This window comes from Giraffa tippelskirchi, chromosome 5 (genome assembly GCF_054371585.1).
Source record: "Giraffa tippelskirchi isolate mGirTip1 chromosome 5, T2T-mGirTip1v1.2.pri, whole genome shotgun sequence".
Lineage (NCBI taxonomy): Eukaryota > Metazoa > Chordata > Mammalia > Artiodactyla > Giraffidae > Giraffa > Giraffa tippelskirchi.
Window position 1 is genome coordinate 54,337,682 of NC_137279.1, and position 24,992 is coordinate 54,362,673.

The window sequence follows — 24,992 nt, forward strand, 5'->3', positions numbered from 1 at the left end:
CCTTGTGTGTAAGTGTGATGTTTCTCACTCCTATTTGTGATCATCTGAATTTTTCTGGGGAATAGCTGGCAATGTGGCCCTTTAAGCAGCCGGCCTAGGCTTTTTCCCACACGGTCCTTTGCAGGGTCTCCAGCTGTGGGTCTGTAATTCTCTGCTGCGGCTGCAGAAGACATTGCCACCCAGAACGAAACACACACTGACAGTGGCTGTTTGTCTGACCATGAAAGCCCATCGTCCACAGCTTTAAGGAGACCTCTCTGAGGGTCTGCGATGGTCTCTATTCCTGACCCTCTACTTCAAGTGGAATTGTGTGCAAAGGTTCAGTCTCCAAAATAAACCAGACTTCAGTCCTGCCTTTGGCATTAACCAACTCATTAAATATAAAATAAACACAAGTAAATGGTTTTTAAATCTTACTGACAGAAAGCTTGGCAATGACTCTGAGATTCTAGAGGTCACTGGAACCTCTGTCTTAAAACTGGAATCTTCCTCACACTCTGAGGAGCAGAAGGAGACTCTGCACAAATGAGGAGGGGGTTAGGGTACCCCTTCGATTGGAAGGCTGCTCTGCAATGCACAGGACAGGGTCTGCATGAGTGTGGCCTTTGACACAGACTGAGTCCCTCGGGAAATGGCTGTTACTATTGACAAGGGGTTAGAGGTTCCAGTCTAAGGCATTCACCCTGCCCCTGAATACTATCTAGGGCCAGCCACCAAACCAACCTTGAGTTTCTCATCACTGTCTAAGTATTGGCTGCTCTCAACAGAACTGATAATCACATGGTTTCCTAAATCCTGTGTGCATTCTGCCATGGATTTCCAAGGTCCAATTAGTAATGCTACTTGCTGAATTCTTATTGGGTTGGCCAGAAAGTTTGTTTGGGTTTTTCCATTGTATTGGCCAACCCAATATTTTTACTTTAATCTATCTGTAGTTTCAGCATAAAGTGAATTTATTGGGGAAGGTGATGGGCCAAGGATGACTGATTAATTATTCTAATTCCACTTCACTTCAAGCATGGGGAAAACAAATCGCAATGACTCACCAGCCAGAAAACATATATACGTGCACCTGTTACCTACTTAACCTCAGAGCTAGGCTAGGTTCCAACCATTACTAACCGCTTTTATGAAACCCAAGTGCACAGCTTCAGGTAAAAAAGTATGTTTACGTTCAGCCCTTCAAAGACGAGTGTATGCCTGAGGATGTTGTGTGTGTGTGTGTGTGTGAGGTGACAGAATGATTGGTTTTGCCCATTCACATCCATCAGCTTCAAAGTCTGACTTCTTGCCAAGAAGTGAGTACAACATGAAACTAGTCAAAGCAGCTTCCATTTATTTGCAGTTTTGAAATGCATTTTTCATGACTTAGCTTCCTAATACAAAGAGCAAAATGGCAATGAAAGATAAACTTCATGAGATACTAAAATTATATAATTTGATCAGGAGAAAAATTAGATACTGGTTAAGTGAATTGACATATGTTTTCCTTTTCGCCTTTGAAAGATTTTACTAAAAACCTGAAATAAAGTGGTTTATTTCAGATCACACAATCATGTTTCTTCTCATCCATGGATCTCAGAACTTTTTCATCCTGGTTTTGAGGAGGAGCAACCAGTCTTGAGTTGATGGGACCAGCATGATCCAGAAGGACCCCGTGACAGCACAGCCATGCTTTTAGGACCAAATTCCCACAGCAGAGAAGCAGGGAGTACCTAGAGGATACCTCTGCTGCTGCTGCTGCTAAGTCGCTTCAGTTGTGTCTGACTCTGTGCAACCCCATAGATGGCAGCCCACCAGGCTCCCCCATCCCTGGGATTCTGCAGGCAAGAACACTGGAGTGGGTTGCCATTTCCTTCTCCAGTGCATGAAAGTGAAAAGTGAAAGTGAAGTCACTCAGTTGTGTCCGACTCTTCACGACCCCATGGACTGCAGCCTACCAGGCTCCTCCATCCATGGGATTTTCCAGGCAAGAGTACTGGAGTGGGGTGCCATTGCCTTTTCCGGAGGGTGCCTCAGTTTCTTTCAAAAAAATTTTCTAGGATAGAAAACTAAAACCCATCTGTATGTTTCCATCTTTTCAACAGCATGGCTGAGCTGTGACAATGCCACTAGGTGGCCTCGTGTCCTCTCTTGACCATTTCTTTGGGCATCGTTTTCCAGGGCAACATCAACAGCATCTCAGACAACATGAGACAAGAGTGCCTCCTCTACTTAGCGCGACTGTTCTCTCTTGTATATTGGGGAAAGTTTGGTCTCACCAATGGGATATAGTTGATATTCTGTTTCATGGTAAGGAAGATTTTGTTTGTCTTCCGTTCCTCCTATTCCATATCAGTCTGACAGTCTGCTCTCATGAGTTGATTTCCTTCCCTGACACCTCTGCTGTCCTGCCGCCCAGAGGCACCGTGTGCCGTGAAGGATCCATCAAATGCCCATGGACACTGAGAGGTAATAGTGCCAGATCCAAAATGATCTAGGGAAAATGAACGTCTAAGTATTTACTAAAAGTCAGGCTCTTTATACCCTTTCAAAAGCCTGTCTAGGACTTGAGGGGAAAAGTGAAGTGACAGCCCAGCCTTATTGGGAGTGCTATTTAATTTCCATTGCATGCCCAGGCACGGGGTAAGAAAAGATTCCAGAACATTCTTCTCGATCTCCCACTCTTTCTCTTCTCTCCTTTTCCCTAAGGCATAGCAGTGAGATGATGGGGGTTATGAGTAGGTGAATGGAGAAGAAGGAGAAAGAATTATTCCACAGTCATAGTTAAACAAGCGATTTTTAGAATCCCGCCTTGTCATTTAGGTGACTTACTGAAGTCCTATTAAGTTATCAAACCTTTCTTTGCTTTGTACGTCGGGATGCTGGAAGCACTGGGACAGGAGGAAGAAGTCCACAGAAAGATGAAAAACTTGGAGATCACAGTTCTAAAGAAAATGCCGAGGAATCAAATGCCCCATTCCAAAATACGGTGTTTCAAGTGTTGTCAGTTTTGAGGACATCTTTTAAAGGCATCTGCTATTCCAGGACATATAATTCCTATTCCTGGCCGAGCAGGTACACAGGGTCTCCCACGTGGATGGTCCCTGGGTTTTCCAGAACAAAATATTGTCCAAAGAGGGGTGATTTTCCATACAACTTTCGTTCAGAAGGGTCACACAGGCGGTAACTGCAACAGGAAAAAGACCATAATGAGTCACAGCCAATCAGAAGGAAGAGCTCAAACTGTACGTGATCTCTTCTCGGCTGAGGGATCCACCCCACACAGGGCCGCCATGTTGCCCCGCTCCAGCGAGCGCTGTTCCCTTCAAGAGCACAGAACAGCGCCTCCTGGGGTTGTGCCCAGTGTACAAACTACCAAAGTGTAACCAATGGCCACGTTCCCACCTCTTTTCTCTTTGGAATATTCCCTTTTTCGGCGTTAAGGAATTAGGGACTCAATATGCTTAGACATTACTTTATCACTTCCTTCGGCATCTCTCCTCCTGACTCCACACTTGTGCTCAGAACCACAGCCTGAGCTGAGCAGTCTGTCGGGCTGAGAGGCCTGAAGTCATCCTTTACACCAGTTCCCTCACTTTCCAGTGCTTTCATAGCTGTCAGGTCCTGAGGTTTTTCCTGTCCCACGTCTTTTGAATTTTCTCACTTTTTCTTCCACTGTCATAATCTCACTTCAGGCATCCTCAGACAATTCTCTTTTTTCCCCTTGGCTTGGTGGTTCCTCTGTGGGCTCCCCTCCCCCAGTTCCCCAAGCACTAGAATTCTACCTTTTCTTCAAGGCCCAACTCCAAAGCCACATGTCCTAGGAAAGAAACTCATGATCCCCCGGCTAGGAGTGGTCTCCCCATCGTGGATTTTCTCTGCTGCCCCTTGAACACGCATGTGCTGTGTCCTAGACTGTTAGAGCACGTCTGTCTGTTCTACAAGACAGAGAGTCTGTGGAGAGCAGGAAATGTGACTAACTCCCTTGTACCACTCACACCCAAGGCTGGGCCCTGCATGCCACCAGTGACCCACAATCATTTGTTGAACAAATGAACGTGTTGGTGTAAAACCCTCTGTTAGGAGCAGTATTCCTATCTTTGGAGCTTCCGCAGTGGCTCAACCGCAAAGAATCTGCCTGCAAGGCAGGAGACTGGGGTTGGATCCCTGGGTGGAGAAGATACCCTGGAGGAGGAAATGGCAATCCACTCCAGTATTCTTGCCTGGAAAAATCCCATGGCCAGAGGAGCCTGGCAGGCTACAGCCCACGGGGTCACAAAAGAGTTGGACATGAATGAGCAACTAAACAACAACAAATTCACATCTTTGTCAGGTAAAAAATGCAAGAATCACCAGGAAAAGTATACATGGGATGTGCATGAATAACATGGAAAGATTCTCCCCTCCTCTACCTCCACCAGGAGAAAGTTTTCCTTCTGTCTCTCATTTAATCTAACTCCAACTTTAATCATTTTTATATCATTTTGATGGAAAGCACTTTTGCATTCTACTGTGTTCTGAGAAAGAAAACTATTGCAACAACTCAGGCCTAATTTTGTTCTGCAAATCAGAGGTGGCTAATGAGAAAATGGGGAGGGTGAAATCTCTAGCCTCTCCCCCCATCTGCAGGCACTATGTCTGTTCTGGTCATTGTTGTATGCCAACAGCCTGGTACGGCACCTGGTACATTGAAGCCACTCGAAATGAGGTCGTTTGAGCCAATGAATAAATCAACAAGTGGATGGGAACCTTAAGCCACTGATTCAGCCTGTCCTGCCTGGCCAACAACATTCCCCTGCTCTTCAGTCAGGTCTCTGCAATGACGCTGGACCCTGGGAACCAGGCACGTCTCCTAGCCTGCCTCTCCGCTCTCAGCCTGCAATACCAGGGACATTTGGAGATGTGTCTGTTGGAGGGTGACTTCTTCAGGATGGAAGCAGATTGGGCACTTTATGACTTGGGATTTCTGCTTCTTGCAAGCTGGGTAGCCTGAGGCTCTGATTATCTCAGTGAGGGGATTGAGAGTCAGTTCTGTGCAAACACTGACAGTTTACAAAGAACATCATACAGATTATCTGTTAATCCCTACAATGTGCCTATGTGGGAATATGTATCACCCCCACTTCACAGGGAGGTCTCAGAGGAGTAACAGACTTGCCCAGGATCTAAGTGGTCAGGCTCAGGCCAGAACTGAGGTCTGGCTCACTTCAGAGTCAGGACTTTTCCCACCAGGGATGTGACCCCTGGTGATCTTTGTATCTCCTGGGTACTACACATACACACATGAGAAGAGGTGAGGGGGTTAATATTTATTCTGCACAAACATTCAGCCATGCACGGGTTTCCTTGCCCCTTGCCGTCACCACTCATGCACACAGGTACTCTGCCTCCAGGTAACTTAGGAAGGGAGGACCCACAGGGGCTGCCACCCCTCCCAGCCCAGCCCCTTAACCTGCTCAGGGATGGGCCAAGGAGTTGGTTTGTAGGCGCGGCACTGCCAAAAGCCCCCAGCTTGGTCCCACTTACGCTCCTGCGGACATTGTCGCTGTTGGGCTGTGGGGAGACTCGACAAACGAGATCAACAGCGACCCCTTGTGGGACTGAGGCGATATTGTCCACTGTCTGTGAATTCACAGCCACACCAAGCTTTTTGTTCCAGAGACTGAAAACAAGGCATGATCTCATACATGGATCTTCTTTGATTTTTTTTCTTCCAAATATACACATTTTGCTTTTGCGGCTGATGATAGGATTGTGGTGGCTGGTGACCCCATGGACTGTAGCCCACCAAGCTCCTCTATCCATGGGATTCTACAGGCAAGAATACTGGAGTGGGTAGCCATTCCCTTCTCCAGGGGATCTTCCCGACCCAGGGATGGAACCCAGGTCTCCTATATATCAGGCAGATTCTTTACCATCAGAGCCACCAGGGAAACCCTGATGATGAGATTAATAAATTACAAACCCATGTAAAATCACCTTTCTTGGGCTTCCCGGGTGGTTCAGTGGTAAAGAATCCACCTGCCAACGCAGGAGACATGGGTTTGATCCCCAGTCCGTTAAGATTCCACATGCCACACAGCAATTAAGCCCATGCGCCACAACTACTGAGCCAGTGCTCTAGAGCCCGAGAGCTGCAACTACTGAAGCCCACACGCCCTAGAGCCTATGCTTTGCAACAAGAGTAGCCACCACAGTGACAAGCCCGAGCACCACAACTAAAGAGTAGCCCCCCGCTCACCATAACTAGAGAAAAGCCCTCATAGCAATAAAGACCCAATATAGCCAATAAACGGAGAAGGCAATGGCAACCCACTCCAGTACTCTTGCCTGGAAAATCCCATGGATGGAGGAGCCTGGTAGGCTGCAGTCCCTGGGGTCGTGAAGAGTCGCACACGACTGAGTGACTTCACTTTCACTTTTCACTTTCATGCATTGGAGAAGGAAATGGCAACCCACTCCAGTGTTCTTGCCTGGAAAATCCCAGGGACAGCGGAGCCTGGTGAGCTGCTGTCTGTGGGGTCGCACAGAGTCGGACACGACTAAAGCGACTTAGCAGCAGCAGCAGTAGCAGCAGCATAGCCAATAAATAAATAAAATCACCTTAGCGAATTTTTTCTTCCAATGAATATGAAACACACACCACATTAATGGGAGACACACATTTTGTTTCACTTAAACAGAGGTCTCCACCCTTAAGGGTGTGGTGTGAGTGGAAACTGTTACCTATAAAGTGCTGTGGACTGGTGAGAGCTGCTTGCTTTACTCACGTACTGGTCAATGCCCAGACCATGGTTTGCAAGCTGGGTCTCTGATCACCGCTGGGTCCTCACCGAGGGCACAGGCCACTTCTGAGGACTCCCAATCTGCTATGTGTATGGTTAGGTCAGGAATAAAACAGCACTGTGAAGACACCACAGACAGGAGGGGCTGAAGGCTGAGCAGGTTGGGCTGCCTTGCATTTAATGCAGCCTCAGAAAATGGAAAGAAGTGTCTCCAGGATTTTCCTTCTCTCAGAATGTGGCAAGCTCATAAGCTGAGCCTATCAATAACCACAATCTACATGATCATTATGTATTTTATCATCTATTTTAAAAAATAGTATTTATTGCTTTATTCTAACCAAGGGGAAGCATAAACCAGGAGAGGTATTATTAGTCCATGCGTGTGTGCTCAGTCTCTCAGTCTTGCCCGACTCTTTGCCACCCTGTGGACTGAAGCCCTCCAGGCTCCTCTGTCCATGGGATTCTCCAGGCAAGAATACTGGAGTGGGTAGCCACTCCCTTCTCCAGGGGATCTTTCTGACCCAGGGACTGAACCCTCCTCTCCTGTGTGTCCTGCACTGGCAGGTGGATTCTTTACCACTAAGCCACTTACTCTTATGAGGTCAGTTTTTACAAATAAACTGAAATATCAAGCACGTAACTGACTTATCAGTGTCACAGTTACGGGGGCAGGGGATGATGGAGCCTGGTCGGATGGGGGGCAGCTGTCTCCTCCCATGGTATCACTCACACCAAATCCTTCTGTCTTTACTTCAGCACAGCACAGCCTGACACAGGCGGAGAGCAGCAAATGTCATTGTCCAAGTCCTCCTGCATCTAACAAAACACGTTATTGACAGAACAAATGAGCTGCTTCTTCCTATTGAAAGGAACAATGACAGACCCACACTGCTCCTGTGGGATCAGGGTGGGAGTCACTCTCCCTCCAGAAAGAAAAGAGTAATTCCTTCTTCATATTTTCCTGCCAGCAGACCAGCCTCCACTGTGAGTATTTCCAGACAAAGGTTCCTCTGGGCCTGCGATCAGCAGCCATTCAGCACTGGTCTCCCAGCTGAGAACCTGCCTTCCTGCAGCAGCACAGCTCTGGGGCACAGGGAACCCGGGAACAGGGAAGGCAGAGCGCCCAGCTACCCTGCCCAGGAGGATAGCCAGGGAGCAGAGAGGAGGCCCCCAAAACCACTCTGCTTCACTTCTGTGATTTATGTCAGGTGGCCCAGGCCTTTCTCTTCCCGATTTATGGCCGTCTGTCCTGGGAGGGACATAAATTACGGCATCTATGGCAATTTAAATCTCAGTAAGATACAGGAGAAGACACCTAGGCTGGCTGCCCCGTCTCCTGGGGTATTAAGAGCAATTAAGGTGGACTGGTTGGGCTGCTGAGGGGCTGCAGGAGATCCGGAGAGCTGGGCTGCTCCCAGGGGTCAATTTTCCTCCTTCTATAAACACAAGATCCCAATGGAAGGAGGGGCACCAAAGATTCAGAGGACTGGCCCCAAAGACAGACACTTTCTGAATCCAGAAGGAAAGGTACCAGGCACCAGGCACTGTTGGGAGGAGAGAACAAGATGATGTATAAAATGGGTGACAGTCAGTTCTCCAAATCATTTGGCTGGCTTGTACACAGAACCAATGGAGGTCTGTCCTGCTCCACTGACTTCATAGGGAGGAACAGCGAGGGCCTGAGCTAGAGAGGAGCCTGCTGATCACAGGACAGAACCAGGACTGCTAACACCATGGCAGGGCGCTTTCCCCCACCTGCCCTGCCTTCCTCCTCCACAGAGCTCCTCAGCAACCACAGGAAAGTGGGAAGATGGAAGAATTTCCAGTTTGTGCTAACAGTGAGTGAGCCAGCACATTTGGAGAAATCACTAGTCTTTTGCTGCAGCTTCTCAGACTCGCTCCCCTCCGGAGTCTCCAAACACATTTAATAAAGTCTTCTCCAACATTTCATTACGACCATCCTCAAACAGATGGGGCTTCCCTGGTGGCTCAGATGGTAAAGAATCTGTCTGCAATGCAGGAAAGGGTGTCTGTTTCGTTCCATCTTTCACCAAGCTCGTTAGTCCAAGCTCTTTGGACCACCAATCTCCTTTGATCAGCACCCATCCCTCTCTTGGGCTTCCCTGATGGCTCAGATGGTAAAGAATCAGCCTGCAATGCAAGGGACCCGAGTTCAACCCCTGAATCAGGAAGATCCCCTGGAGAAGGGAATGGCTACCCACTCCAGTATTCTTGCCTGGAGAATTCCATGGACAGAGGAGCCTGGTGAGCTACAGTCCATGGGGTCGCAAAGAGTCAGACATGACTGAGTGACTAACACTCATCGTCAAACAAGCAGATGAGTTCAAAGAATTTTACAGAGAACATCCAAATGCCAGTCATTTGGACCCTACACATTAACATTTTACTGTATTTCCTTTATCATATGTATTTATCCATCCATCAATCCATCGTCATTTTTTTCCAAGTAAGTCACAAATGTCAGCAAATTTCACCTCGAAACAGTTCAGCTGGAATATCATTTCCTAGGGTTAACATTTCTTAACTATTTTTGAGAGGTGATAAAATTTACAAGGAGTGAAATGTGTAAATCTTAAGTTTTCTACCTATTAACTTTTTGTTGTTGTTCAACAACAACTAAGTCTTATCCGACTCTTTTTTTTTCCTTCTTTTCTCTTTTTTTAATTGAAGCATAGTTGATGTACAATATTATATGTTACAGGTGTAGTGATTCATGATTTTTCAAGATAAGACTCCATTTATAGTTATTATAAAATATTGGCTATACTCCCTGTGTTGTACAATATATCCTTGTAGCTTATTTTTTTAAACTTTTTATTTTGTATTGGAATATAGACAATTAATGGGACTTCTCTGGTGGCTCAGATGGTAAAGAATACACCTGCAAAGCAGGAGATATGAGAGACTCGGGTTCGATCCCTGAGTTGGGAAGATTCCCCTGGAGAAGGCAATGCAAAACACTTCAGTATTCTTGACTGAAGAGTTCCATGGACAGAGGAACCTGGCAGGCTACAGTCCACAGGGTTGCAAAGAGTCAGACACGACTGAGTGACTAAGCACACACAGACACACACACACACACAGACACACGCACAGTCGATTAACAATGTTGTGATAGTCTCAGATATAGAGTACAGCGACTCAGCCATACATATACATGTATGATTTCTCCCCCAAACTCCCCTCCCATCCAGGCGTAGCCTCCTCTTTGAATGTTTCTGCAAATTCACACTCAATGGTGGGGATCCAGAGAAAAAGCAACCATTTGCCCTGCACCTCAGTAATTCGGAATCTCCCCTCCCAACCTCCTTCCAACCCATCCTGTTTAACTCTGCTCCTGACCTCCTTCTCTCTGCCATGTGGCCTGGCCCTGGAATGCCGACTGTCCACCTCGCTGTAGCCTGGTCTTAATGCAGGTCGCTGGGACAGACCCCTCACCCCCAGGCTTCAGCCTGCCAGGAAGGGGCCAGATAGTATTTTCTGGAACAGCAGGATCAGCAGAGAGGGATGTATGTGTACATGTTAAGCCGTGTCTGACTCTTTGCAACCAAATGGACTGAAGCCAGCCAGGCTCCTCTGTCCATACGATTCTCCAGGCAAGAATACTGGAGTGGGTAGCCACCAGGCGATCTTCCTGACTCAGGGGTCGAACCCGGGTCTCCTGCATTGTAGGTGGATTCTTTACCATCTGAGCCACTAGGGAAGCCCAAGAGAGGGATGGGTGCTGATTAAAGGAGACTGGTGGTCGAAAGAGCTTGGACCAATGAGCTTGGTGAAAGATGGAACAAAACAGACTCCCATTCCAGGGGAACAAGTTTGGTCACACAAGTCCCAGTATAAGCTCCTCTTAATGTGCTCTTCATTATGCCTTTTATGTCAGATGGCCAAACTTCCATTGCATTCCTTCCTCAAGTCTTCTGGGGCTTTGTCTAAAGCAGAAGTTACCACCACCCCCATCTTCCCTCTCCTCCTCTGCAAGTAATACCCGAGGATGCATGTCAGGGTCCAAGCCAAAGGCCTCAGGGACTGAAGAAATGAGACCTGACACCCCACCTGTGATCCTGCATTCAAAATGGAACACCACGGAAGATGAGCGTCACTTTGAGGGTTTCCACCATGTCCTGGCTCCAGATTTGGCAGAAAACAGCACAGAAGGGCATGGATCGTGAATTGTTTTAGCAAAACTACTGCAGGTTGCTTATAGAAAGTTTAGAGGCTACCTATCAGAATATATATTTTCCCCATAATTCCATTACCAAAAGAGCACTTCCATTAATATTTCAGTTTACAGACTTCCAGCCTTTTAGCTACTCAGGTGAATTTATATATTTTAAAAAGGAAAATAAAATAAAAAAGTCAGTACAATATATACAATTTTGTAATCAGCTTTTCAAAATGAACATTATCATAAATATTGGTCTATACAATTTAAACTATCTGTCACTTACATTTAAAAAATTTTACTGTGAAAATTTTAACATAAAAAAGTAAAAAAAATAGTGCAATGAATCCCCACCTAATTATCACCCAGATTCTATTTATCAAGATTGACATATTTTTCCATGTGCACTTTTGCTAAAATTTCAGCACGCTCCAGGTATCACCTCACTTCACTCCTGCATACTTCAACATGCTCCTCCAAAACAGTCAGGCATTTCTTAAAGCACCAGAAAGCCTTTATCACACCTAATGAATTTGTGAGGTCACCTAATGGGAAGTCCATAGTAAAGTTGGTCAAAATATCTAAACCACGTGTTGTTGCTTTTTAACTGGTGTGCTTGGATCACAAATTCTAAATGAAAAGTAAAATTAGTTGTGCAAGTAGGCATTCCGAGACCAAAGCACCCAGGAATATTTCCCAAATTAGTCATTAGGACTCTCTACTGCTTCAAGAATACTCCTGCATGGTGTTCTCCATGCTTCTTCGAAGAGATATTAAATCGTGTAGTCTTACCTCTTCAGGGTCTCCAGTGGCTCCTTCCTGCTCATGATGCCGGTGTCCGGGTCCACTGTGGTTAAAATGCACCTGGACACACACACAGGGCATCATACACCGGGCAAAGCAGACCGTCCTCCCCTTCTCCTCCCCTTCTCAAGCAGCAGCGCGTGCGTCTCACCTGGAGCAGGCCATCACCCTTTTCAGTTCCACGTCACCAATAAGAAGTTCATTCCATGAGTCCTAGAGCCAAAGTACATAAGTCAAATGAGCACTTCGGAGCCCCAGCCCTGACTCACCGCTGTGGGGGGGACGTCATGGGATTTGACAGCTAAGCAGCCACTTCCATCAGTGATGGCTGACTTTACATCATGTCTTCCTGTTTCCGCCCTCTGCCTTTGATCTGTCAATTCTTTCCCCTGAAATAGAATGCTCCCCTTCCTCTCACTTGTAAAACCGGAATTGAAACTCATCTCTGAAAAATAAACACTGTATAGTGTCACTCATATGTGGAATCTAGAAAAATGGTACAAAGTTTTTTGCAAAGCTGAGAGATGCTGACATAGAGAACACACATGGATACCAAGGGGGACGAGGGGGTGAAAGGAACTGGGAGATGGTGATGGACACATATACACTATTGATACCATGTATAAGATAGATAGCTAATGAGAACCTGCACAGGGAACTCTACTCAATGCTCCTAAATTGGAAGGAAATCCAAAAAAAGAGGAGATATAGGTACAAATATTACTTTGCCAACAAAGGTCCATCTAGTCAAGGCTATGGTTTTTCCAGTAGCCATGTATGGATGTGAGAGTTGGACTATAAAGAAAGCTGAGTGCCGAAGAATTGATGCTTTTGAACTGTGGTATTGGAGAAGACTCTTGCAAGTCCCTTGGACTGCAAGGAGATCCAACCAGTTCATCCTAAAGGAGATCAGTCCTGGGTGTTCATTGGAAGGACTGATGTTGAAGCTGAAACTCCAATACTTTGGCCACCTGATGTGAAGAGCTGACTCATTGGAAAAGACCCCGATGCTGGGAAAGATTGAAGGCAGGAGAAGGGGACGACAGAGGATGAGATGGTTGGATGACATCACCGACTCAATGGACATGAGTTTGAGTAAACTCCGGGAGTTGGTGATGTACAGGGAGCCCTGGCGTGCTGCAGTCCATGGGACCGCAAAGAGTCAGACACGACTGAGCGACTGAACTGAACTGATAGCTGCTTCAATTTGGTATACAGCAGAAATTTACACAACACTGTAAAGCAACTATACTCCAATAAAAATTTAAAAATAAAAATAAAAACGAAATTCATCTCTTCAGGAAGCCACCCTGACTGACCCTGCCTGACTGGAGGTGGTGGGGAAGGCAAAGGTAGGGGCTGAGGCAGGGAGCAGGTGAAATAGAGGAGGGGTTGTGGAGAGGGGGAATTACTCTAGGTTGTAGGATATCCTTTCCTGCTTGCCTAAAATGGATTAAGATCCTTAATCATTGCATCTGTTTACCTTGTCTCTCCCCTGACTGGATAGGGACAAAGCTAGAGGAGGCCAGTAACCTTACTTCCCTTTGCATCTCCAGAGGAGCACTTGTTAATACAAAGCTCTCCGGCCCAGGAAGTTCCTCGGGCACTTGTCTACGGCCTGGGTCACTGGTGCCTACTTTAAGGACAAATCAAATCGATGGACTGTGCACCTCAAATCTAGAAGGGGAGACAGCACATACACATGAAAAGTGAATGGTCAGTGTTCCTTTTAAAAGGTCCAGAAAACTGGAGAGAAAGCATTATAAGGCAGCACCCCTGTGCCGGTTGATCTGTGCAAGCAAGCCTAGTGCTGGTGGTTTAAAGAAGAGATTTTCAGGCTCTCCTGCTCTGGTCAAGGGAGGTTTTAAGGAAAAGGTGGGATCTGAATTGAGTCTTCCAGGGTGGAGATTTTGAGAGATACAAAAAAAGGGTGAGGGACTCAAGGCAATAATAAGAAGGAAGGACGTCTGATTGTGGTCCTGACCATCTTACCCTCACAGAAAAGGGGCTGAAGACAAGAATCCAGAGTTAAAACAAGCCTGCCAGTCCTTTGTTGATCACAAGCCAGAGAGAAAGTTCCAGACCCAGAATTTTAACTCTAATAGTGTGTATTATTCTTCATATGTGTACTTTGGAGTTTTGTTTTTGCTTTTTAATCATAAAATGAGTCTCTTGTATGTTTCACAACAGTCCAAAATGCTGGGCACCTCAGGTTAGAGTGCCCCAGACTGTTCTGTGTACATTTCTCCACCAGGAGGCACTGTAGTCCCCCCCCAAAATAGGCGCATCCTTCAGAATAACCTAATCAAGCATCAAAGACTCTCACACCTTAAAAAATAAAAAATAAAAAAAGTTAAGTCCAAGGAAAGGAGCAAGGGAGGCATAGCATTACCTCTGCAAAGACACCACAGCCTGAAATTACGATATTGGGCCTGAAGTTAGCTGTTTTAACTTTCTTCTCTAGCCTGGAGTTGAGATCTGCCAACGATGCCTCAGAAAGAATCAAGAAGGGGCTGGCATCTGAGTACGGGATCTGATGAGGAAAGAAGAATTGTTAGAGCGTGACACACACAAAGGCATTTCTCGGAGGTCACATGGGTGTGGTTCCTGGAAGCTTCCACTCCCTCCCTCACCCCACCTCCCCACGCAATCTTTCTAAGTATTTCTCTATTTCTTTTTATAGCAAAGTCACAGCAATTCAGAAGCTTTCAATAGCCTTGCAGATAATAGGAACTGCATGATGGAGTGAAGATAATGGGGTCTCAGAATCCTAGAGCTGCCCTTTTCTCATCCTCCAAACTCTCACACGTTGATTTTAATAAGGTGGTTGGGTTTGATGACCTCATTAGGTATGATAAAAAATATTCACTGATTCCATGGATATGTATTTTTCATGCAACCTGCAAATCAACATTCAACACGGCTGTGGCAACGGTATCACAAAGCATTGTATGTTTCACTCTTAGGATGAATTCTTACAGCCTTATTCCTTTAAGGGCCAGTCTGGTCATTTTAAATCTGTGGATCTCCATACCCACACTCATTTACCCCACTGAGATCTGACACAACTTGGCAATCCCAGTGTAAAAAGGCTGGACTCCTCATGCAATTACAGAGGGCCTGGGAAAGATGCTGACCTAGACGAGTTTTGAAGCCATGTTGGCACCAGAAGCTTCTATAAGTAGGAATTTTTGCTCTCGGGCAAAAATGCAAGAGTCCTCCAAATCAAGAAACACAGATGATGCTTCCAAGGGAAGGGCTTTATTTTTTACCAATAGCTTATGACAGAAGTAACAGCTTTTGTCATAAGAGATCACAAAAGATAAAAGATCAGATCTGATCTCAGCAGACATGTGCCATGCTCTCCCCTTCCAAGGAAGCCTGCCTTCCATAGGACACACACTGAAGGCCAAAAACCAAGGGATGATCCTCTGACCTGGTCCATGGGTCGGAATGCGTCTTCTACTTGGTGAGAATTTCTCGGTTGCATGTGGGCTTCAAAGTGCACCAGACGGTAGGGCTGCGTCTTCAGGAAGTTTGTTATCCACTGGGCCGCGGCCTCGCCACAATCTCTGCCCTCGATCTCCAAGCCGTGCACTCTGCGAGGGATGGGGACAAAGAACAGGCATGACTTTGACAGCCTGGACACCCTGCCACGTCCTGCACAGATCCGAAAGGCTGCACCTTGCTGTGACATCGCTGTAATTCCTTCATTACCAGAAGACGTCATTTTAGCCTGGCCCTGACTCTGAACCACGTGGAAACCCAAATAAAGACAGAATTTCAATCCCTCTTTTCTCCATTTTTTTTATAGTTGATTTACAATATTGGTTTAAATCCAGGTGCACAATATAGTGACTCAGCTTTTTTGCAGATTATACTCCATTATAGGTTATTGTAAGATGTTGGATGTAATTCCCTGTGCTATAGAGTAAATCCTCATTGCTTATCTATTTTATAAACCAGAAAGGCAGATGCAGCCTTGTGATGCCTTGCCTGGAAGGAATGCAGGCAGAATAAAATGAGATCATGGGTTTGAAAAGAGAGGGAGTTCTCCAGAAGAAACCTACTGTATTAGTATAAAATAAAATTGCTGCAAAAATATGGTTCACCCAGTTGGACAGAAATCTTTATTAAAAGTCTGGTATAATGATAACAGGGGCTTCCTAGGTGGCTCAGTGGTAAAGAATCCACCTGCCAATGCAGGAGATGTAGGAGACCTGGGTTGGATCCCTGGGTCAGGAAGATCCCCTGGAGAAAAGAATGACAACCCATTCCAGTATTCTTGCCTGGAGAATCCCGTGAACAGAGGAGCCTGGCGGGCTAGACCGTGGGATCACAGAGTCGGACACGACTGAGAGACTAACACTTCCTTCCTTCCATATTTCAGGTTTTTTAAAAGTTGAATCAAATTAAAGAAGAAGATCAAGTAAGTAAGAATAGAGGTGGTTTATAATTTAACATAAATCATGATCATGTTTTGCAAATGCTGAAGTTTGGGAAAGAGGACAGAATCAAGGGACCTATGTCTTCTATAAAAAATGTCTACTTAGTTCCTCTGCCCATTTCTTAATTGGATTGTTTGAGTTTTTATCCTGTTGAGTTATTAACCCCTTACCAGATACATGTTTTGCAAATATTTCTTCTCATTTTGCTGATAGTTTTCTCTTGTTGTGCACAAGTTTTTTAGTTTGATGGAGTCCCATTTATTTATTTTTGCTTTTCTTGTTTGTGCTTCTTATGTCATATCTAAAAAGTCTCTGCCAACCAGGGAAGCCCTTTCATCACATTGGTTGATAGCAAATCTCTCCCAGATTTGGGAATTTCTTAGCTTTAAATAATCTTTCTGCCACCTTCTATTTCTCTTCTCCTTCGGGAACTCCAATAATTCGCAAATTGTTTCTTTTAACGATATCCCATAGACCACATAGGTTTTATTCACTCTTTTTTGTTGTTGTTCTCGTCTGACTAGATAATTTCAAAGATCCTGTGTTTATTCTCACAGATTCTTTCCTTTGCTTGATCTATTCTGCTGTTTATGCACTCCACCGCATTTTTAATTTCATTCATTTTATTCTTCCCCTCCAGAATTTCTGTTTGGTTCTTTTTTTTTTTTTATGATTTCTACCTCTTTAACTTCTCATTTTGTCCACTTACCGTTTCTGTGATTTAATCAAATTATCTTCCTATGTTTTCTTATATATCACTGAGTGTCTTTAAAACAGCTATATTCAGTTAACTGGGCACATCACAGATCTCCGTGTCTTTGAAACAGGTTAGTGAAAAATAATTACAATTCTTTGGCAATATAATGTTTTAATGATTTTTTGCATTCCTTGGAGTTTTGTGTTGCTGGCTGTGCATCTGAAGTAGCAGTCACCTCTTCCAGTCTTTACCAACTGTTTTCTGGAGAAAAACACCTTGCATCAGTCCTGGTGGGGATTCTGAAGCTTTCTCAGGCCTTCTCTGGATACACCTACTCCATGCTTCTTGCTCTCTTAAATGGCAGAATTCTTAAGCTTGTATGCTTTCTCTCAATCCTGAAAATCATCAGGCCAAATGCTGTCAGATTCCCTTTCTCCCTTCAAAAGTGGCACTAAAGCTTAAGTTTGTGGTCTTTCCTGGGCCTGTAGATTTAAGCTACCTTCCTATACATGCTCACTGTGTGTGCTGTCTGCCAAAGTTTGTCGGAAGTGCATACCGGGAGCCAGCCAGAGTTGGGGGTGATGTGGGTGAGGTATGCTAAGAGTTGGGGGTACCTATGAGGCCAACTGGGGGTGTCAACTGAAAAAAATGCACAACATGAGGGCTGTGAGTTCAGTTTAATTTGGGGACTTACTGAGGACTATGGCCCAGGAGACCGCCTCTCAGATAGCTCTGAGGAAATGCTCCATAGAGGTGGGGGGAGGTCTGTCCATATGTGATTTTGGTGACGGAGCATTTGTGCGATCAAGCACACATCTTAGTAGAAGGTTGCTGCAGGTCACAAGGGGCAGATTTTATTGTTTTTTTAGGTATGAGAAGATACGAGAATTTGGGCTCATAAAATCTTCGGAAAACATCTATCTGAAAGCTGTGAAAACAAGTGTATGACTATGATCATGAACTTTTGAAAGTTTTGGCCCTCAAAACGTATCAGAAATCTTTAGGAAAGTGAGCTGAAGTTATAGCTCCTTCACAAGAGAATAGCCTGGGTTGCTAAAGGAAATCTAAGTTCAATGGATTTTTGGCATCTTTCATCTATAACACATCAAAGCCTCCTTATTTTGCAATTTCCCAACATGCCCTTGTGTCGTTTTTGGGGGAATGGACCAAAAGCCTGTATGGGACCAGGGAAAGCTTCCACATAATTCCAAGTGAACCAATAGTTAAATGAAAAATTGTTAACCACAAGAAATTATGGGTAAATATCTCACCCTGGCAGCAAGCAGGAACCAGAATATGGAGAAACATGAAATACACATTGCAATAGGCATATTAAAAAGTCTGCCTCAGACAATCAAAAATACAAATTAAATCAATAAGAAATGATCGTTTTTTCTCAAAAAAATGGCAAAAGATTTTTGAACATAATGGTCAAAATGAAATGAGACATATATAAACTGCTGGTAAATATATACCTGGTATAACCACTCTGCAAAATGATTTAGTAGTATATACATATATATGTATGTATATGTATGTATATAATATATAGATATATCTATCAAATGTCTACAGGAGGGCTTCCCTGGTGACCCAACAGTAAAGAATCCACCTGACAATGCAGGGGACACAGATCTGGGAAGATCTTATATACTGCAGAGCAACTAAGTCCTTGCACCACAACTACTGAGCCAGCCCTCTAGAGCTTGGAGCTGCAGCTACCGAAGCTCGGATGCCCTAGAGCCCATGCTCTGCAACAGAAGCCACGGCAATGAAAACCCTGCACACCACAACTAGAGTAGTCCCTGCTCGCCGCAACTAGATAAAGTCCATGCAACGAAGACCTAGCACAGCCAAGTAAATAAATAAAAGTCTACAGGAGTCATACTCTTGTTGTTGGTGAAATCACTGCTAAATTTTTTTCCCTAAGGAAATAATAAAAGATATGAACAGAGACTTATGCCAAGTTATTCATCACATCCTTCTTCATACCTAGAAAAAAACTGAAAAGAATCCAAATATTTAATCTTGGGGACATGTCAAAAGGCATTCAAAGACATTCATGGGATGAAATATCACACCAACATGAAAATGGTATGTTTGAAGACTTTTTTAACAATCTGAAAAATACTCAACATGTCCACTTAAGTATGTGAATCATATTCAAGACAGCCTTCTGTACTATTTCAATGGCTTTTCAAGTATTAGTGATTAGAGACAGAAAGAAGATACATCAAAATACGAATTATAGTTGTCTCAGAAGGGTTTTGTTTTCTATTTTTTTGGTATTTTCCAATTTTAAACAATGAATATGTATAACTTTTATAATCAGAAAAACCACCAAAATGTTGTTGAGTCACTAAGTCATGTCTGATTCTTTGCGACTCCATGGATTGTAGCCGCCAGCCTCGTTCTATCCATGGGATTTTCCAGGCAAGAATACTGGAGTGGGTTGCATTTCCTACTCCAGGGGATCTTCCTGACCCAGGGATTGAACTTGAGTCTCCTGTATTAGCAGGCAGATTCTTTACTGCTGAGCCACAAGGGAAGCCCCAAATTAAAATTAAAACATTATATTTACAAGTCTGATATTATGGAAATTATATTAATTTTGCATTTTATGAGTTTTGGGGGGTCTTTAACTTTTTAAGGTAACTTCATTTTTTTTTCTAGTCAAGTAACTACATTTTTTGATGTCATACTATTCTCTATAATAGGCTGTGGACTAATTTAGCATTCACACTGCATTTTAATTCAAAATGCAGACATTGTTACAACAGTACAATTAGATCATATTTTGACTTTCCCATAAGATTAAAAAAAAAAAAAACAACTCTAGACATGATTTCTTAAGACAGAGCCACTTTTCCTGGAATAATTGCCCCCTTGTCCTGATGTTGAGGAAAGAGCCTCTGTACAGAGCAGCCTCCTAGCTGAATATCTACTCTCACTGTGACAGGGACTGCTGAGCATCTGCAGGTCAGATCACTCTTCTGACTGCAGACATTCTTTTCTATTCTGGATGTTCCTTTCATTAGGTCATATAGCCATTTGTGACTCCTTCCATAACTCAGATTTGGAAAGTTCCCATTCTTTCCAGGCAACAGAGATGATTCTAAGGTAATACATGGATCTAACCTCACCTCTTCTAGGATCCTCTCTCCACTCCTTCTGCCCCGATTTGCATCCTTTATCCTCTGGTGATGTTATGTCAATATGCCTTTGTTTCCATAATTTACTGCAAAAGACTTTTCTTTCTCTGCTCCACATCGACACATATTTTTCTGAAGTTGCCCCCTTTCCCACCTTCTTTTAGATCATCACCATGTTGAGAACTTGACCCTACATATGGTACACTTCCAATCAATAGTTAATTATTGATAACATTTCTCTGAATTCCCTCCACAGCCCACAATTTGCCAAAACTGTACGAAGAAATATTCACATCAAGATTAAGGTCTATCCTTTTCTTACCTGCACTTGTGCACCACATTTGTGGTGGGTGTCTTGATGGGCAGCTGCAAATCCTTGGTGTAGGCTGCACTGAGGGTCAGCATGTCACCCTCACAGGTCAGGGAAATCAGGACCAGGCGGGGTTCCTGTCGAGCTGTAACCATATTCCCCTTCTCGTTGATCACAAGCCAAAACCTGCCATTTTCAAAACACAAGATATGCATGGACCACCATGACAGACAGCCAGTCTCTGGGGGAGCTTCAGAGGTGTACTGTCATCTTTGATTTCCTCACTGTAAGCCTGGTGTGTCTGTGCGTCTGTCTGTCTGTCCTAAACATCAATTCATCAGTCCAGCAAGACTGAATCTGTCAGTTCATTTCACAGTGTTTAATAATAATCACTCACGCATCAAACAAAATATCTGCAGAACATTCTGAGCTCCTTTATGGCACAGAAATCAAAGAAGTTATATCTTCATCTCAGTTGCCCTAAGTAGATGATATCTCAGAGAAAGACGAAGAAGCATGGTGCCTGGCACCAGGAGGCACTCCTGCTGGTGGAAACAAGACACTGCTGTATTGTTCACAGAGTGTGGAGTCGAGCTGAACAGCAATCAGTGCCACTTACACTTCACCAAATCCACTCCCACCTTTCAAAAAAGTTAACATTTCAGTAATCAGAGCTGTGACTTCTGCAATTTGTCAAAAGGGCTATTGTTAATATGGACAATATTCTCTTCTGGCTCAGTACCCAGGGTTTAGAGGTACTTCCCAGAACAAAGAGAAACAGAGAAAGAAGAGCAATAGAATGAACTCTTTCCAGGAAAAGAAAAACAAACGATGCATTTGCACAGAGGGAGCTTCAGCTATCCAGGAAGCTGGACACATTAACATTTTGGTCATTTCCATTCACACTGAATGGAAAGACCCTGATGCTGGGAAAGATTGAAGGCAGGAGGAGAAGGGGACATCAGAGGATGAGGTGCTTGGATAGCATCACTGACTCAATGGACATGAGTTTGAGTAAACTCTGGGAGTTGGTAATGGACAGGGAGGCCTGGTGTGCTGCAGTCCATGGGGTCACAAAGAGTCAGACAACACTGAGTGACTGAACTGAACTGAAGATTCACACTGAGTGGAATGATTATGACAGGAGTCAGCTTGTGTTTCTTTTTTTCTTTTTCATGTATCTTTTTTGGGGCCATTCATATTTTTTTTATTTTTCATTTTCTTAATTTTTATAATGTTGCGCTGGTTTCTACCATACAACAACGCAAATCAGCTGTAATTATACACACATCCTGTCCCTTCAAATCCTCCCTCCTTTCCCACCATCCAATCCCTCCAAGTCATCACAGAGTGCCGGACTGGGCTCTCCATGCTACACAGCGACTTCTCACCAGCTATCCATTTTATACCTGATAGTGTATATATGTTGATGCTGCTGCTGCTGCTAAGTCGCTTCAGTCGTGTCTGACTCTGTGCGACCCCATAGACGGCAGCCCACCAGGCTTCCCTGTCCCTGGGATTCTCCAGGCCAGAACACTGGAGTGGGTTGCCATGTCCTTCTCCTATGCATGAAAGTGAAAAGTGAAAGTGAAGTCGCACAGTCGCGTCCCACTCTTCACGACCCCAGGGACTGCAGCCTCCCAGGCTCCTCCGTCCATGGGATTTTCCAGGCAAGAGTGCTGGAGTGGGTTGCCATTGCCTTCTCCATATGTTGATGCTACTTTCTCCATTTGTCCCACTCTCTCCCTCCCCAGAGATCCACAGACATAAGTAAAAAATATGGCAGATACTTAAGATCACCACCTCCGGCAGGTGGCTGAGTTGCTCAGCCCCGCTAAAAAATAAAATTAGTGTAAGTCCTTTCCTAAAGGAGCTTCCTCTTAGCAGTTCCTCATCCTGGACACACTTCTATCCTGTCCCAGACCCCTAGTACCAGCACTTGAATATTCTTTCTGCTAATCCTTCCTTGTAATAGTGGTAGTCTAGTATTTCTAAAATACAAATCTAATCACGTCACCCTCATGCAAAGTTCCCCCATAGTTTCAGTTTTTAGAATAAAACCCTAGCTCTTCTGCAAGACCCTTTACAATGAAGCTGCCCTCCCAGTCATTCTCACCATCTGTGATCTCACATATACCAGCCTTTCTTTTTCATTTCAATTTTTTCACTGTGTAAAATACACACAGCATAAAATATCCAGCATATTCGTAGGCATATACCCAGAAGAACTAAAAGCAGGGACTCAAATAGATACTTGCGCACCAATGTTCACTGCAGCATTATTCATGATGCCAAAAGTAAAAACAATGCAAATCTCCAAAAACAGAGAATGGACATGAAAAAAATAGGATCTTAACCATATTTAAGCACACAATTCAGTGGCATTAAATAATTTCACAATGTTGTGCAGCCATCACCGCTATCTATTTCCAGAACCTTTTCATCATCCCAAACAGACACTCTGTATCCATGAAACAATAATTACCTATTTCATTCCCATCTGGCCCCTGCCCCTGGCTATCTCTAATCCACTTTCCCTCTCTATGAATTTGCCTATTCTAGATATTGCATATAACTGGGAAGGATACAGTGTTTGTCCTTTTGTGTCTGGATTATTTCACTTAACATGTTTTTAAGATCTATGCTGTAGCATGGATCAGAACTTCATTCCTGGGTAAATAATAGTCCAATGTGTATAGACTACATTTTCAGCTCCATCTAGGAAGTCCTTCCACCCGCTCCTTCCTCTGGCTTCCCTGGCACTTGTCACATTGAGTCAATTATCATCTAGGACTGCAAGCCTGTGTTTGCTTCTCTTTATCACATTTTCTGATGGGATGATAACAAAAACAGCTCACCTTTCCACTTCCTCATGAATTACCCTCTGGGCAGCCAGAAGAGGGAAATTTACAGCCTGCATCAGTCCTGCCTGTTCCCTGCAGAAACTGAGGGCTGGTCTGGGAGGCAGCCTGAAGTGTGGCCTTACAATGAGGCTGAAGCCAGACCCAGAAGAGGACAAAGCTGCTTGCTCTGGGCCCTGGCCATCTTTGCTGAACCCCAGAAATTCACACAGGTCATGACCACCCAGGTAGAATAAAACCAGTGTTTACAGAGCACCAGCATGCTAAAGAAACAAGAACCATGATTCCACTCACGGTGGTGTGGCTCTGAACGCTCAGTTGTTTTTACCCATAGAAGAGTGCATGAGAGAATTAGAGAAAATAACATATGCAATAGCACTTTTTAAGCTGCAAGAAGCTTAAGCTTTAACTGCTGTTATTACGATTATGTGCTCCACCTTGGTGTGTTCCTTGAGGCTGGGCTCCATGGCTCCTTGTGTCCCCAAGTTCTCAAGAGATAATTGCTAAAAATAGCGTGGCCGGGACTAAGCCTGTGAAGCTCGCGTTTCCCGCTAGACTAAGCTGAAGTTTGCTCGCGCACCGGCAGACACCTGGGGACAAATGAGAAGATGCCGCACTTCCTCTGGAGCGCAAGCCGCGAGAGAGCCGGTGGGAGGTGGAAATACAGCCATATCCCGAAGGCAGGTCGGGACCCTGGGTCTGCCGTTGGGAGATGATGGCCCCCTTTTCTCTTTTTCCTTGCCTCCCCCCGTCACCGCCCCACCTCGCCAGATCCTATTTTGTACGGGAAGGATCCTACAGGCCTCCCCTGCTTCAGCTGGCGTTCCGAGCCCATCCCGCGCTGTTCCCGCGCCTGGCCCTACCTGTCCCGCAGGTGGCCGCTGCGCAGCCCCAGGGCCGTGCACTCGGCCGCGTCCACCGACACTCCCTTGCAGGACTTGACCGGGTAGATCCACAGCTCGCTCACCGTGCCCACCTGCTGCAGCCGCCGGCGCCGCCGGGACCGCGCGCGGCGCCAAGAGATGGCTCCCAGGGCCACCGCGGCCAGTCCCAGGGCGGCCACCCCCAGCCAGCGGGGCCTGGGCGGCGCGGGGAGGCCCAAGCGGGCCAGTGCCGAGGAGCCGGCGGCGCCCATGACCCAGCGATCGCGGGCGCGGCGGAGACTCCGGCGGGACCCACCAGGGACGCACCAACCAGAGCCCGGCGGGAGCGCGCCTGCCGCCCGGGGCTGCTGGGGGAGGTGCGGCCCTTGGCCCGGAGTCCAAAGGAAGGACGACTCCTGAACCCCTTTCCGGCAGATCGGAATATCGTGTCCTTCTCCCGAGGGGTGGCCCGGGGGAGCTGTGGATGGGCGGTGGGAGCGCCTCCTCCACTTCCGCCGCCTACGGCTGCAAAGCGAAGTACCCTCCCCCATGATCGCCACGAGTGACCATTTTATTTACGTATTTGTGGGTTGTTTCTTTAACCTAAATTTTTTTTTAAAGTTCGCAGGACGCATCAGGCAGCCGGCAGATCCCTCTTGGGAATAGGGAGCAATGGGCCCCCGGTGCCTTCGCAGGGCGCCTGGCTGCCTTCAGCCACTCTCCTCATCTGCGGGCTGCTGGGGCCGGGGAGCTTTGGGCGGGTGGGAATCTGAGGGTGAGACACGCCACCAGGGTCTCAGGACCTGCAAGCCCAGGTATTCAGGGCCACTGCCCGCAGCTCCGAACAGCAAAGCCGAGCAGAGACTGCCCTCTACAGGACTGCACACTTGGTTGGCTCCTCCAGGCA

The 24,992-nt window shown here is 45.5% G+C and overlaps 1 protein-coding gene across 1 annotated transcript; it reads right to left on the bottom strand.

Annotated features, from left to right (window-relative positions):
• Positions 1 to 1,314: 1,314 nt before the first annotated feature.
• On the bottom strand, positions 1,315 to 24,538 carry MTARC1 (mitochondrial amidoxime reducing component 1). The gene is made up of 7 exons (XM_081495411.1): positions 24,086 to 24,538; positions 20,374 to 20,547; positions 15,191 to 15,353; positions 14,147 to 14,287; positions 11,906 to 11,967; positions 11,743 to 11,814; positions 1,315 to 3,169 (listed from the first exon to the last, which is right to left on the bottom strand). The coding sequence occupies exons 1-7, from the start codon at positions 24,355 to 24,357 to the stop codon at positions 3,040 to 3,042; spliced, it is 1,014 nt and encodes a 337-aa protein (XP_081351537.1). The 5' UTR covers positions 24,358 to 24,538; the 3' UTR covers positions 1,315 to 3,039.
• Between the last annotated feature and the right edge of the window lie 454 nt (positions 24,539 to 24,992).